The 13,448-nt window shown below is 46.3% G+C and overlaps 1 protein-coding gene across 4 annotated transcripts in view; it reads left to right on the forward strand.

Annotated features, from left to right (window-relative positions):
* Nucleotides 1-12,463, forward strand: part of Pcyt1b (phosphate cytidylyltransferase 1, choline, beta) — a 100,210-nt gene extending 87,747 nt beyond the window's left edge. For all 4 annotated transcript variants that reach the window (XM_028881681.2, XM_037199448.1, XM_028881678.2 and 1 more), the window contains one exon: nt 8,705-12,463. In XM_028881681.2, the coding sequence (XP_028737514.1) occupies nt 8,705-8,917 (213 nt within the window). In that variant the 3' untranslated portion in view covers nt 8,918-12,463. The remainder of the gene's footprint in view (nt 1-8,704) is intronic.
* The last annotated feature ends 985 nt before the right edge of the window (nt 12,464-13,448 follow it).

Consider the following 13,448-nt stretch of genomic DNA (forward strand, 5'->3'; position numbering starts at 1 on the left):
CACATCTGCAAGGGACATGGTGAGGCCGAAACCCTCCACACGCACAGTCTTCCTTTGCTTATGACACCGGATACAGTTTAGTGTCTCAAATCTAATAGGCAGAACTTTACAATAAATTCCAAGGCAGCCTGTGCTATGTGGGGTCCAGACCAGTCTAGGCTATAGGGTGAGAACCTGTCTCAAAAAACAACCAAAACAAAACCAGACTGACTTGTTTTTCTTGGTGTTTATATTTCTTTGACTTGCTCGCTCTCCATGGCCACATCCTTTTGCCGGCTTCCTCTGCCTCCCACAACCTGACTCACATATTTATGCTGCTGAGGTGGGCCAAAGGAATATTTGAATTTGCTCCTTAGCTGTTGTGGGAGGACCATACATAAAGATCTAAACAGCAGGAGCGGGGCCCTAGGAGGCTTTCTTGGAGGCTGTGAGCCACAATGACATTTTTAAGAATTTAAAGCTAGCAACCTATTAACTGCTGTAATAGATTTTCCAGTTCCTGCTTACTCAGTCTGACTGGTGGGATATCAGGGCCCAAATTGTTCTGTTTTTACTTGCATCACTTTATTTATTTAACTACTATTAATTGATTCTTCTAAGTTGTCTTGAGTCATACTCAGAAGGTGGCCTAGGATCCATTCCAAATGGCAAAGAGAAGCCTTCTGTGTCAATGAGCTTTACAGTGAGCTGTAACAAAATACCTAAGACTAGTTAAGAAGACAAGTTTATTTCATGCACACTACTGAGGTGGGCTTAATTTATTATATATTAACTTTTTAGGATTAATAACAAACTATAAAAAAGTTTTTTGGTTTTATTGTTTTTGTTTGTTTGTTTGTTTGTTTGTTTGTTTGAGACAGGGTTTCTCTGTATAGTTTTGGTGCCTGTCCTGGAACTCACTCTGTAGCCCAGGCTGGCCTCGAACTCACAGAGATCCACCTGGCTCTGCTTCCCAAGTGCTGGGATTAAAGGCGTGCGCCACTGCTGCCAAGCTTGTTCTTATTTCTTAAGACAAGGTCTCTCTGTGTAGTCCTGGCTGTCCTGGAACTCGCTCTGTAGATCATGCTGGCCTTGAACTCACAGAGATCTGCCTGCCTCTGCCTCCCGAGTGCTGGGATTAAAGGTGTGCGCCACGGCTGCGTGGCTATACAAAAGTTTTAGCCTTAGTTTTCACCCATGGTAGTAGTTGTCTTTAGCATGTGCACCCTGTGTATGGAATACCTTCTTAGGATGTGTGTAGTAAATCAAGCTTTCCTTATGGGAGAGAGAGCGAGAAAGAAAAAGAGAGCGAGAGGAATGTGAGATGAACTATTAGGGCTCACTGCTGGGGGGCTTCGGGGCAGCAAGTCATGGTGGAAGAGTGTGAGAAGAAGCTGCTCACCTTGTGACACTTAAGGGAAGGGAGCCAAGGGAAAGAGAAGGCGGCAGGGTTCACCCCAATGATAAGGAGACTCCTCATTTGACCTCTCTTCTGAAAGTAGTCTGCAGGAACAAACCGAATACAATGGGCGCCTGGGTGGACTGTCCCGATCCAAAAAGTAACACCTTTTCGACAAAGACTCAGTATTCCTTCACCTTGTGAGTATTGTCTCTGAATGACCTGCTGTCTCAAAAGAAGAGCTCTACATGACCTTAACTTTGAAGCTTGATTGTTTATGGTGGGGCTGATGCCGTTTTTCTCCAAAATGGCAGTGAGCAAAGGATGCTGGCGTAAGGGATGTTGGTCCAGCATGCAGGTTTATGCTTTGGGTATTGATCGTCTTAAGGCAGCTCCATTATTTTTGTTTGGAGCATCTGAATTCATAGAGCAGAAACATTCTATTTAAATACTAGCACCTCAATCACAGGCTGGTATCTGCCACTATATTCCTTCATTGACTCTGAAAACAAAGTTCTCTCCTGTTGTTTAGAATATGAGTCCATTGTATTTTTACTGAACTTGGGCCCTTTCCGCTAACACAAAGATAAAAGACCTCAAGTTCAATGGAAATTTGAAGTTCATCCTAGACAAGTTTATTTTCTTGCCCCAGACTAGTCTAATAGATCCCATGCTAACCAGACAGACACGTGCCATTTGTTACATGCAATTATTTTGTTTGTTTTGAAAAAGACTGTGGAGCTGATTTGGGAGTGGGAAATTTAAATAATGCAAGGTCTGCTGCTGTTTTTGAAATTGTGGCATATGCATTCATGTACATCATAAAATTTGCCATTTTAACTTTTTTTTCCCCTGAGACAGGGTTTTTCTGTGTAGCCCTGGCTGTCCTGGAATTCACTCTGTAGAGCAGGCTGGCCTCAAACTCACAGACATCCACTAGCCTCTGCCTCCTGAGTGATGGGATTAAAGGTGTGTGCCACCACTGCCCAGTTTAACTTTTTATTTTCAGGCCTGAATATCAAAACCAGGACTTCATGCATGCTAGACAAGTGCTCTACCACTGAGCTACACTGCCAGCCCCATTTTTACCATGTTCAAGCAAACGGTGGCATTAAGTCCACTCATCACCACCATCCATCTCCAGAATGTTTCCACCATATCAAACAGACACTAGACCTTATAAGCACAAACTTCCTACACACAAGTCCCTGGCAAACACCCTCCTCCTTTCTCTCTGAATCTGATTGATTACCTAGGAAGCTCATATAAGTCGAATTGTACAGTATTTGTCTGACTTATTATACTTAATATACTCAAGGCTCCCCCGTGTTGTAGCATGGATCGGTGTTGTAGAAGCTTTTTGAAGCCGAGTAATGACCCCTGTGTACACACCACCTCTGCTTTATCCATTCCTCTGTTGGTGGATACGTGGGTTGTTGCCATTTTGGCAGTTGTGAAGAACGCTGCCACGAACCTTTTGGTGATGTGCACACAGCAGTTCTCTTGGGCATATAGACAGGAACAAAACCGCCGGGTCGCATGGTGACCCTGTGTTGAACACCCGAGGAGCTCTCCTACCCTTTTCCACAGCAGCTGTACTGGGTGCCATTCCCACCAACAGCGCACAAGGGTGCCACTGTCTCCACATCCTCGTCCAAAGGCACTGTTGCGTTTAGGAAACAGTCATCTTCATTCTAGGCACACTGCTAAGTGTTAGGATCATTTGGATTTGGATAAAAGAGAGAAAATGAAGTTTGCGTGTCTGAACTGGATTTCACATTGGGAACACTGCCCTTTTTGCAATGCTGGGAACTGAGCACAGAACCTGGCAAGGGCCTTCCTGGTGAGCCCCATTCCCGGCCTTGCCACTTAAGACCCTTTGCTAGCCCTAAAGTATGTATCTTTAAGCAAATATGCAAGTGGAGACTGGGTAATGTTAAAGCCTTTAGTCCTGAAAGAGCCTAGTTACGGGAGAGGCGGTCATGAGCATGGACTCACCTCTTAGCTGTGTGGCCTGAGGCAAGTCCTTTTGCTGTTACTGTTTCAGGAGTGGTTTCCTTTGGGGAATTCTTTCTCTAAAGGTATATTCAGTACTTTATACATGCTAGTCCAGTGCTCCACGACTGATACTAGCCCTAGCACTAGCCCCAGCCCCAACCCCAGCCAGACCTGGCCCAGGACCCAAGCAGGCCCCAGTCTCAGCCCACCTTGGCAAGTTCTGCATCTCTCCACCTCAGTCACATCATCTGTAAGGGAAAAGCAAGCTTTGCTGCCTCCTAGGTTTGTCGGGAGGATGAAATCAGTTGGTAACAATGTCCTCAAAGCAGTGCCTGGTACCAAGACCATGTCAGCCACAGTGAAGGGTCAGTCACTGTTGACGGTGATGGTTATCGATCTGTTTGGTCAGAATGGAAGCACCAAGTCTTCTGTCTTCTTGGGTTTCATCTTCCTTACCAGAGGTCCAGGCCAGATAATACCAGGTTTTTGTCTCACTTCATTTGAGCTCACGTGCTGTGTTGGAAACATGACAGGCTTTAAAGGCTTTCATCAAGGCATCCAATGCCTCCCTCACTCCAAGTTCCAGTCTTCTTAAAAGGGAAAAGTTTGTAGGAGGGAAAGAGAAAATGACTTTCACATGGACAGGACTATAAACGGGATTATTTTCTTGGGGCAAAGTTTCTAAATGGAAACCTCTTACTATAATAAAAGATTGAATTTAAATACCTTTTCTCTTTGAAAATGTCATGCCATGGTCTTCATTATTTGTTATATTTCTAAAGTGCTTTTCTTCCCAGGAAGCTCGTTATGAACTGTCTCCTGATTGGATTCAATTCAGCTCCTGTGTAGGGGAACTACCCTGGAAAGTCCAGCAGAAACAGACCGGAGAACCTGCAAGTCCAGGCCCGGCTTGCTTTTGCATGGGTCGCGAATTTTGTCAAGTGTGACACCATTGTTTATCGTTAAAGATTCAAATTCTTTCATCCCTTTGGGTGGAATATTCTCAAGTTCTGAGCTTGATTCAAACTAGAGTAGACAAGATGTAGATTTCTTAGAAAGTGGGCTTCTAATGGAAATGCTGACAATCCATTAACAGCAGGAGGGCTAATGGCTGCCACTAAAAATATGCTGAAAGATTATAGTAATAAAAACACATATTTTAAAGTGCCTGCTAGAAGTTCAAGGATTTTTTTAATGTTACTGTTAATAATAGGCTACCCAATCCTTTTGGCATTTGATTTTGTCTCATAAATGGGCTTAATCTCAGGTAATGCTGTTGTACTGCACAATTTTTTCCCTGTCTGATTTCACGGGGGTTGGCTGTCTTTTGGCAGAATTATCAGTGCTCTTAATGGAAGGTAAATAATTGCTGTATTTGTAGACAGGGGGAATTTTCAATCTGGGAAGAATCTCAGTGATCGGCAAGGTTTCTCTATTATCCTTTCCAGAGGAAACTTTAGGCTCTGAAAAGTGATAGAGGAAGGCTTAGCCAGGGAAATGTGCATGGAGGAATTAAATTAATGAATGAATGAATGATGTACTTCAGGTCTTACTGTTTCCCTAGAGATATGTCACTATTGAAATGCCAGCCCCCATCTCCCTAGCCAGGCTATTTGAGTTTCTTTCTTCCTGTCATAATATGTTTCATGAAGGCAAAAGCAACATGCAACAGCTATTGCTTTGCATTTGTTGGGGATCAGTCCAGGGCTTCCTTCAGATACCAAAAGCTGTGGATGCTCCAGCCCCTTATATAAACTGCATAGTGTTGGCACAAAAACTACACACATCCATCCCCCTGTATACTTTAAACGTCCTTGATGACCTATAGTAGTTAATATGATGTAATATGATGTATAGCATTAGGCAATATGCTATACTGTTCAGGGAACGATTGCTAGAAAAAGTCTGTACATGTTCATTGTAAATGCCAGTTTTGATCTGCAGACAGCTGAAGCCACAGATGTGAAACTAGCACACATGAACGACTGAGTGTAGTCATTACAGAATTACTAGGAGGTAATGACTAGACAGGCCTGGAGACAGTATTATAACCCCAGCTAGATGAGAGAGCAAGGCAGGGGAATTACAAATTCGAGGGCAGCCTGGGCAAACTAGAGAGACCCTGTCTCAAAAAGCAAAAATAAAAAGGCAGGTGTGTTGGCGCACGCCTTTAATCCCAGCACTTTGGAGGCAGAGACAGGTGGATTTCTGTGAGTTTGAGGCCAGGCTGATCTACAGAGTGAGTTCCAGGACAGGGCTACATACAAAGACCCTGTCTAAAAAGATAAGGGGAACTGGGGCTATAGATTAGTGGCAGAGCACTTGCCTTGCATGTCTGAGGCTCTGGGTTCAATTCCCAGCAGCCCTCCTCACACACACAGAGACTAAAGACAAAAGGCTCACTTGCACTCCTATTGCCCAGATCTTCTCCATCAACACTATATACATTTCTTCTACAGTACTGAAATCATGCCGACCATATGATCCTAAAATCATTTCGAATTTCCAAGAGCATTTTTCATGTTACTCAGTATTCTTTAAGAAACGGACTTTCGGCCGGGCGGTGGTGGCGCACACCTTTAATCCCAGCACTTGGGAGGCAGAGCCAGGCGGATCTCCGTGAGTTCGAGGCCAGCCTGGGCTACCAAGTGAGTTCCAGGAAAGGCGCAAAGCTACACAGAGAAACCCTGTCTCGAAAAACCAAAAAAAAAAAAAAAAAAAAAAAAAAAAAAAGAAAAAAAAAAAAAAGAAACGGACTTTCTTGACCGGAAAGGTATTTCAAAAGTTAAGAGCTCTTGTTGCTTTTGCAGAGGACCCAGGTTTGATTCCCAGCACCCACGTGGCCACTCACAACCATCCCCAGTTCCAGGGCATCTGAGGCCCTCTTCTGACCTCTGAGGGCACCAGGCAGTCATGTGGCACACACACATACATGCAAAGAAACACACATGAAATAAAGTGAATAAATTGTTTTTTTTTTTAAAAAAAAAAAGAACTTGTTTTTTTGTCAGCTGCTTAGTATATCTTCTTGAAGTTATATTTCTCTAACTTATTTCAGAAGTTTACACTTTCATCTGTCGCAATACTACAACATGGCTACTCATAAATGTTTTCTAACATCTCTAATCCCTCGTGGAGGAAGAAGCCGCCGCTCTTGCTGTGTCATGGCCCTCCCAGGGTAGCCGCAGTGGGGCTCCTTCCCTGTTCTCATCCACACTCACCATTACCAATTAAGGAACCTTGGGCAATCTGGTATGGTAAAAAGGGGTTCTTCCCTGGCTGGTTAGCTCAGTTATTAGAGCATGGTACCAATACTCACTGTCTCCTATTCTGATCATTTGGTGATTAGTGAGGTTGGCCATTTTTAGTTCATTTTATATATACCCTATGCCTTTTTTAAAAATCTTCTTTTCTCCTACCCTTTCCTCTTCTTCTCTATTCCCCTTTTTTTCTTTTTATGAGACAAGGTCTCCCTCAGTATTCCAGAAAAAAGCACCATGCAACAGTCACCTGAAGTCTCCAAGACTGGAAAGGCACACACCTGTAATTTCAGCACATGGGAGGCTGAAGCAATAAGATCGGAAGTCCAAGGCCAGCTTTAGTTTTAGTGAGTTTGAGGCCAGCCTGGGCTACATGAGAACCTGCCTCAAAAAACAAAGCAAAACAACTCCACCCCCCAAAAAAAAACAGGAAAAATGTAATTTTACCACCAAACCCCCCTTTTATCCCACAGTCTTGCTCAACCCAGCAAATGGCATCACCCCTTTACACCAGCTAGAAACTACAGTGACTTGATATGTTTTCCCTGTGTGCCACATCCCATCTGTCAGCCAGGCCTGTGGCTTCTACAGCCAGACTACATACTGAAGGGCTCCATTGAAACGCCATTCTGGCAAATGTCAAAAGTTAAGGGACAGAATACAGGTCTGTGTTGAGAGTCTTGGAGGGGAGGTGATGGATGACAAGAGGCCAGGAGAGCATTTTGGACTTACGAAGTCTCTGTGCCTAGAGTGGCGTGCGGGTCACTCAACTATGGCCGCTCGTCAGAATGCATACAAGTGCACACAAAACAGGAGGGTTTACTAGACCTTAACTGAAGTGTGGGGGAGGAACGCTGGCCACTTCCTCCTTGTCATCGTCCCAGCCATCCCTCTGAGCCAGGTGCCATCATCACCTTAGACTCCGACTGTGATGGGTTCCTCATGCATCTCCCTGTTCCCACACTCTTCCCAGCAGTGTCTTCCCAGCACAGTAGCCAGAAAGGTCACTGGAAAAGACAAAAGCAAATTGTGCTACTCTTGCTTACAACTCTCCAGAAGTTTCTTTTCCCCTCAGAGAAGGTCGTGTGTGAATCAATCCCCCACACCATTTCCCTGGCCTGATCTCCCCTAGGCCATCCACTCTCCCCTCCTCACCAACTCTCTCCAGTGCTGAGACAGCCATGCTCCTTCCCCTGTCCCTTTAAACATGCCTGAGTGGTTCTCCACAGAGGGAAATACACACGTCCTGCAATGGCTGCCGAGAGCCTCCATGACAACCCCCTGCTACTGTTCCAGTGATCTCCACCTAGCTCTTGCTCATCGTGCTCTCCAGGTAGCAGACCCCACTCTAGGCCTGTGGTCAGCTTCTTCTTCCTGGCTCATGGCTTGCTGTCTTCTTGAGGCTGTCGGTCTGGAACCGGCTTCCCCCTGATTTCCGCTGGTGGCGTGGGTCCTCCCTCATCTGCAGGTCTTTGCCCATATAGCATTTCCTCAGTGAGGCCTACCATGGGGAGCCCATTAGCAATGGCAGCCCAGTGCCCCCAGTGTGATAACTTTGCTTTCTGAGATGGTCTTTTGTGGCCCTAGGCTTGTCTCTTCCTGCCTCAGCCTCCCAAGCGCTGGCATGCAGGTGGGGGTCACAAGGCCTGGCTTGGTATCCTCTCCCGTCTTATTTTTCTCATGGATCACATTTCCATCTGCTAAACCACATCCTTTGCTTAGTGTGTGATTTTTCCTAATATCCACGAGGACAAAGGTTTTTGTTTTATTTTACAAGACCCTACCACTACGTAGGACATTGCTACTTTGCCTGGCAATTCAACTGTACAGATGAAAGAAGAGGAAAGTCCCATCCATCGGCAGGGATTGTAACCTTAGGTGTAAACTTCTCACTGGCCCCAGATTTCACTCATTTTCCCTCTCTATAGCCTTTGGTTAATGGAATGTCATACAAGTCTGTGGGTGCAGGCGTTTTGATGAAGCAGCTCTCCATCCCGCTCTTCCTTGCTCTTCATCTGCACTCCAAATTGTTGTGTTAACAGATACCTTCTCTCGATCTTTTCTCTAGAAGCAGATGTTCCAGGAGAGGAGCAGCCGGATGCTGCAGGCCTTATCTCCGAAGCAGAGTCCCGTGAGCAGCCCAACCCGGAGTCGCTCCCCTTCCCGCTCGCCTTCTCCCACCTTCTCATGGCTCCCAAACAAGACCTCTCCCCCCTCCTCACCCAAAGCAGCCTCAGCCTCCATCAGCAGCATGAGTGAGGGGGATGAGGATGAGAAGTAAAGGTGCCTGGCCAACAAGAGCCACACCACACAGGATGGGAGGGGGTCCCGGGATGGCTGGGTGGTGTGGAGAGCCGCAGCTCAGCGGGGAGATGGGTGTTCTGCCGTGGGAAGGTACTGGGCTCAGCTCCTCTTCCTTCTCCATACCGCCTGTCCGGGGCTCAGCATGGAGGTTCCCAACCTGAAAACCCGTACAAACCTTCTTAGCATCATAGAATCGCCCCCACTTTAGCCCTGCTATGAAAAGGTGCAGAGCACTCCATGAAGAGGGGTGGCTTCTGCTTTGGTCCACACATCCATCCGTATCAAATAAGCCACCTTCAGAAGTGGCCGCTGCCTCTCCCTGCTATCTCCAGCCCTCTAAGAGCCTTGCACGTTGTCTCCTATCTCCCAAGCTCTCCCAGAATGAATTCCCTTCCACCTGACGTGGCTAAGTGCTTCCAAAACGGGCAAGTAAAAGACATTCCAGCCTTCTCAGTTCAGCCACTGAGGCCCGCGGATGCAATTGTCAACTCTTTCCTGTTCCAGGACAATGACTCAGACCCAGCTTTGCTTTGGCCAGATCGAAAAGTGTGAACCTTAACTTCTCATCCAAGGGACAGTTGTGTCAAGGTGAACTCCACCTAAGGCCTGACATGCTTCTGGCTGTACTTTTCATCACTGGCATGATGACACTGTTTTCCAGAAATTACCCGAATCGATGGGAATCTCAACAAGGAAACCTGTCTTGTCTAAAAAGAAATAACCAAGCCAACCAGGAGATGCTTTGCTTTGGCTCCATGTGTGGAGGATAAAAATATCTCTTGGAGCTTCTTAAAGGAATGCGTCTTTCCATTTCTGGCCACTTCACAGTTCCTAGTCCTCAAGTAACAGTTTGATGTAACAAACACTTAGTATACCGATAGGGGTGCTACCTGCACGGATCTGCTCTATGTATCCTTCAAATATGCCACCCCAGGGCGTATACCATATGCAATATGAATATATGGTGGTGGTGTTTGACTATATACTCCTCTCCTGCTCTCCCCCCCATAGATACCCTGCTGAGATGCTTGATCGAAAGAACCATCTGGTTCCCTCATGACTTGGGCACTTTGTCAAAAGCTCAATCAAATGTTAGATTCCTGTAGAAATGTTTTGTCCCAGAAAATTCCTGTTGCTCTTCACCTGTGACATTTTGGGTAAAGGAAAGCTCTGAAGAGTCTTGCAAAGAATGGAAGGCTCCATCTTTTGCATGATCTGAGATAGTGAAGTGATTTCTGGTCCTAGCTTCTCTGAATGGGATGGAGCCTCTCAGATTACTGTAGAACTGTTTGGGGCTACTGTTCCCTAATCATGTGCAGGGAATGAGCAGGTCCAGTTAAGGTTCAGAGCCAATCTCTCAAGTACAAATAGAAGTCCCTGATTCTCCTGGCAAAGTCACACAGCACTGAGGCTTGACAGAATGAAGGCCGTAATCTGTAACTTGTGGGCAAAGCCTGTCAGCTCCGGTGGCAGGAGCATCCCTTTGTTCAGATGCCTTGGGGACAAGCCTGCTGGGCGGCAATCAGTGGAGAAAGAACCCTGCCTTCCCCCTTTGTGTTGAGGTTGAACTACCTCCGCGCTCACCTGACCATCAGTGGTGACGGTTGCAAAACAAACCTGTGAGGCTAAACCAGCTTGGAGCTTCCTTGTTCCGGGCACTTCTTCCAGAACTGTGACGTGCTCACGAAAGATGGATGGGCTTGGTGGGAACCTGGCCTGTGAGGAAGAAAGTTCTCTTCATAGTCAAGGCCCTCTCAGAGCATCGCTCTCTCCAGAGGCAAGGGCTTCCACTCTCCTTCCATTGTGTCTTTGACCCCAGCCTTCCGCCATGCACCCAGGACCAATCGTGCATGTATGCCTTCTTCCATTTCCGCCAACTGACACTTGTGGCAGTGAAAGGAGATGACCGAGCAGATGGGAATAGTGAGGACAAGAGAGGAGGAGAAGAGAGGATCCTAGAGAACGAAAAGGAAGATAAAAGAAGATCTGCCGTCTGAAGGCACTTCAGGTTGTATGTGGGGGAACTCTCTTTGATGAGGTGTTTTTAAAAAGCTCTGACTCTATGACCCAGGGCAGAGAGATGCACTTTTACCTAAGTTTTGCTCTGAGGCGGACAGAGTAGGGTGGATACATCAGGCAACTATAATTTTGTGGGCCCTACACACCATCCTGAAAGGTACCATACACATGACTCATCAGAGACTACCACTGTAGCCGGGGATGATGGGAGATGACCCACACCAGAATCATTCCAGGTACAGGCCCAAAGGACTCAGAAGTGGGTTTAAACCTCCTTCTCATTTCCAACACGACCTCCTCACCTTCCTGAAGCCGCGAGCCTTCCACAAAGAAATGGGGGCGTCTGCTGTTTAACCTTCAGCCCTTCTTGGCCGTCTCTCAGTATTTCCCAGCCCTTACCCTACCTTACCTCTCCCACACCCAGCAGGAGCTGGGATTGAGTCATTTGGTCAATTTGCGTGACCAAAAGTGAGTTAGGGATGTAATGAGAGCATAAATGTGCTACAAGCTTGGAGAAGTAAGCAGAAATGAAAAGGAAAAAGGGTCTTTTTCTCCAGAAAGGGAAAGAACACTTAGGGAATGGGAAGATGGGAAAAAATGAGACTAAGTTGGTGAGTATGGGAGAATTTATAGTTTCTGCTTTCCCCTAGGCCCCTACCAAGTGAAGGAGGAAGGCTTCCTAGTATATACTTCTGTGGTTAGTGGGTCCCATGCAGCAGGTGGGGTCCTGGCCTCTCCAGCTTCTTGGGCATATTAACACTTCCCATATCCCCCCTGAAACCAAGTGCTGACTCTCTTCTGTAAACAACAGGGGTGGAGTTGTAATGTGATGGTCACACTGAATGGCCCATTTTTGTCAAGAAACTTCCCTGTCAGGATATCCCAGAGGCAAAGGTAAATCAACCCTATGACAGACGTAGCGTGGCTTCTGACCTGCTGTGGACCCAGGAGACTCAGCCACTCTACGACCTAGGCTACAAGACACTGCAGCTAGCCTGGTGGGTGGCGGCTCCAGGAAGAACACAGCCCATTTTCCTTCCATCTTCAGGACTCAGTTAATACCCAGTCCTACCCCATAGATGAGCTTGTTTTCAGGCATCTGCTCAGCACCAGGCCTGTCCTGACCATCTGCTCAGAAAGGAAGGAAGAACAAAAGAAAGTAAGAGAGAAAGAAAGAAAGTGATGAGTGAGCTCATCAGACTTTTTTTTTTTTTTTTTTACTTCTCCTCTTCTCTGGTTTTCTGTCGTATCACTGCAGTGTGTCTGGGGACAAAGCCATAAGAACAGCATATCTACTTAAAATTCTGCTGTACATACATATAAGACGATGACTCGTCTGGATTCAAGAATGACCTTATGCCCAAGCATTTGCTCTGGTGCTGAATAGTGCAAACTACTGGAATCACCCCACCCTCACCACCGAAACTCCTAAACCCTCTTCCCCTGCTCCCAAATGATCACAGTATTCCTAACTTGTTTATAAATAAAGGGACGCAGAGTCACACCTTTGTTGTCCTGTTTATTGTGTGTTGCTGTGTTCCTATCTAGGAGCTCAAACTGAATGTGCAAAATATATGCATTGTAGCCACTGCCTGCCCAGATGTGGCTTCAGCACTTGGAAGGCTCTCGCCTTGCTTTCTGCTAAACAGATCCAAGTCTTGGAGTTGCCAAATGACCCACCTCTTTACTTACAACATAGGAACAGACCCTATGGGGGAGGGGAGGTCAGGACTGAATTACAGATCTTATCACTCACTTGCTTTGTGACCTTGACCACATCACTTCTCCAGCCTCAGTGTTTGGTCTCAGAAAACGAGGGGGGTTTGAGGCAATAGCTTCTGAGGTCTCCTTTGCCAATACAGCACTATGGATTTTTGAGGTAGCCTGCATTGTCCCCCAGCTTTTCTAAGCTACCACATTGATCAGGAAAAAGGGCTTACTCCCCACAAAGTAGAAATCGCCCTGGGACCTCCACAGCCAGCAGCATTGGTGATCTTGCTTCCACATTTTTAGCATCAAGATGGAAGACTCTCAGGTTCCAACTACCTTTATCATCTTGCTATTTTTCTTTAATTTTTAAAATTAGCATAAAATGGATTTCATTATAGCATTTCTTATTTTGTGTGTATGTGTGTGAATGTTCATTTGTATGTAGGTGCACATGCACATTTGTGTGCATGCATGGGGATGCCTGAGATTAACCTTGGTGTTGCTGAGATTCTGTGAGGCCCTCAAGGCACACAAGTGGCCAGACCTCTCCCCTGAGTACCTCCAACTGCCAGGTTCCACCTCCTGAACACTCTAACTGCCCTAATGGCTGGACCCAGCCGTTACCCTACAGAGTAAAAAGTCCAAGCTCAGAACTTGAAATTCCACCAATCCCTGAGTTCACCCCAAGCTCTGGACTTGAAATCCACCAATCCTCACCCTGGAAAGCTCCCCCATCCCAAGAAATGCTATACAAGCCCTGTCTTCTGGTCCATTCTCTG

The sequence above is a fragment of the Peromyscus leucopus genome, chromosome X, assembly GCF_004664715.2.
Source record: "Peromyscus leucopus breed LL Stock chromosome X, UCI_PerLeu_2.1, whole genome shotgun sequence".
Lineage (NCBI taxonomy): Eukaryota > Metazoa > Chordata > Mammalia > Rodentia > Cricetidae > Peromyscus > Peromyscus leucopus.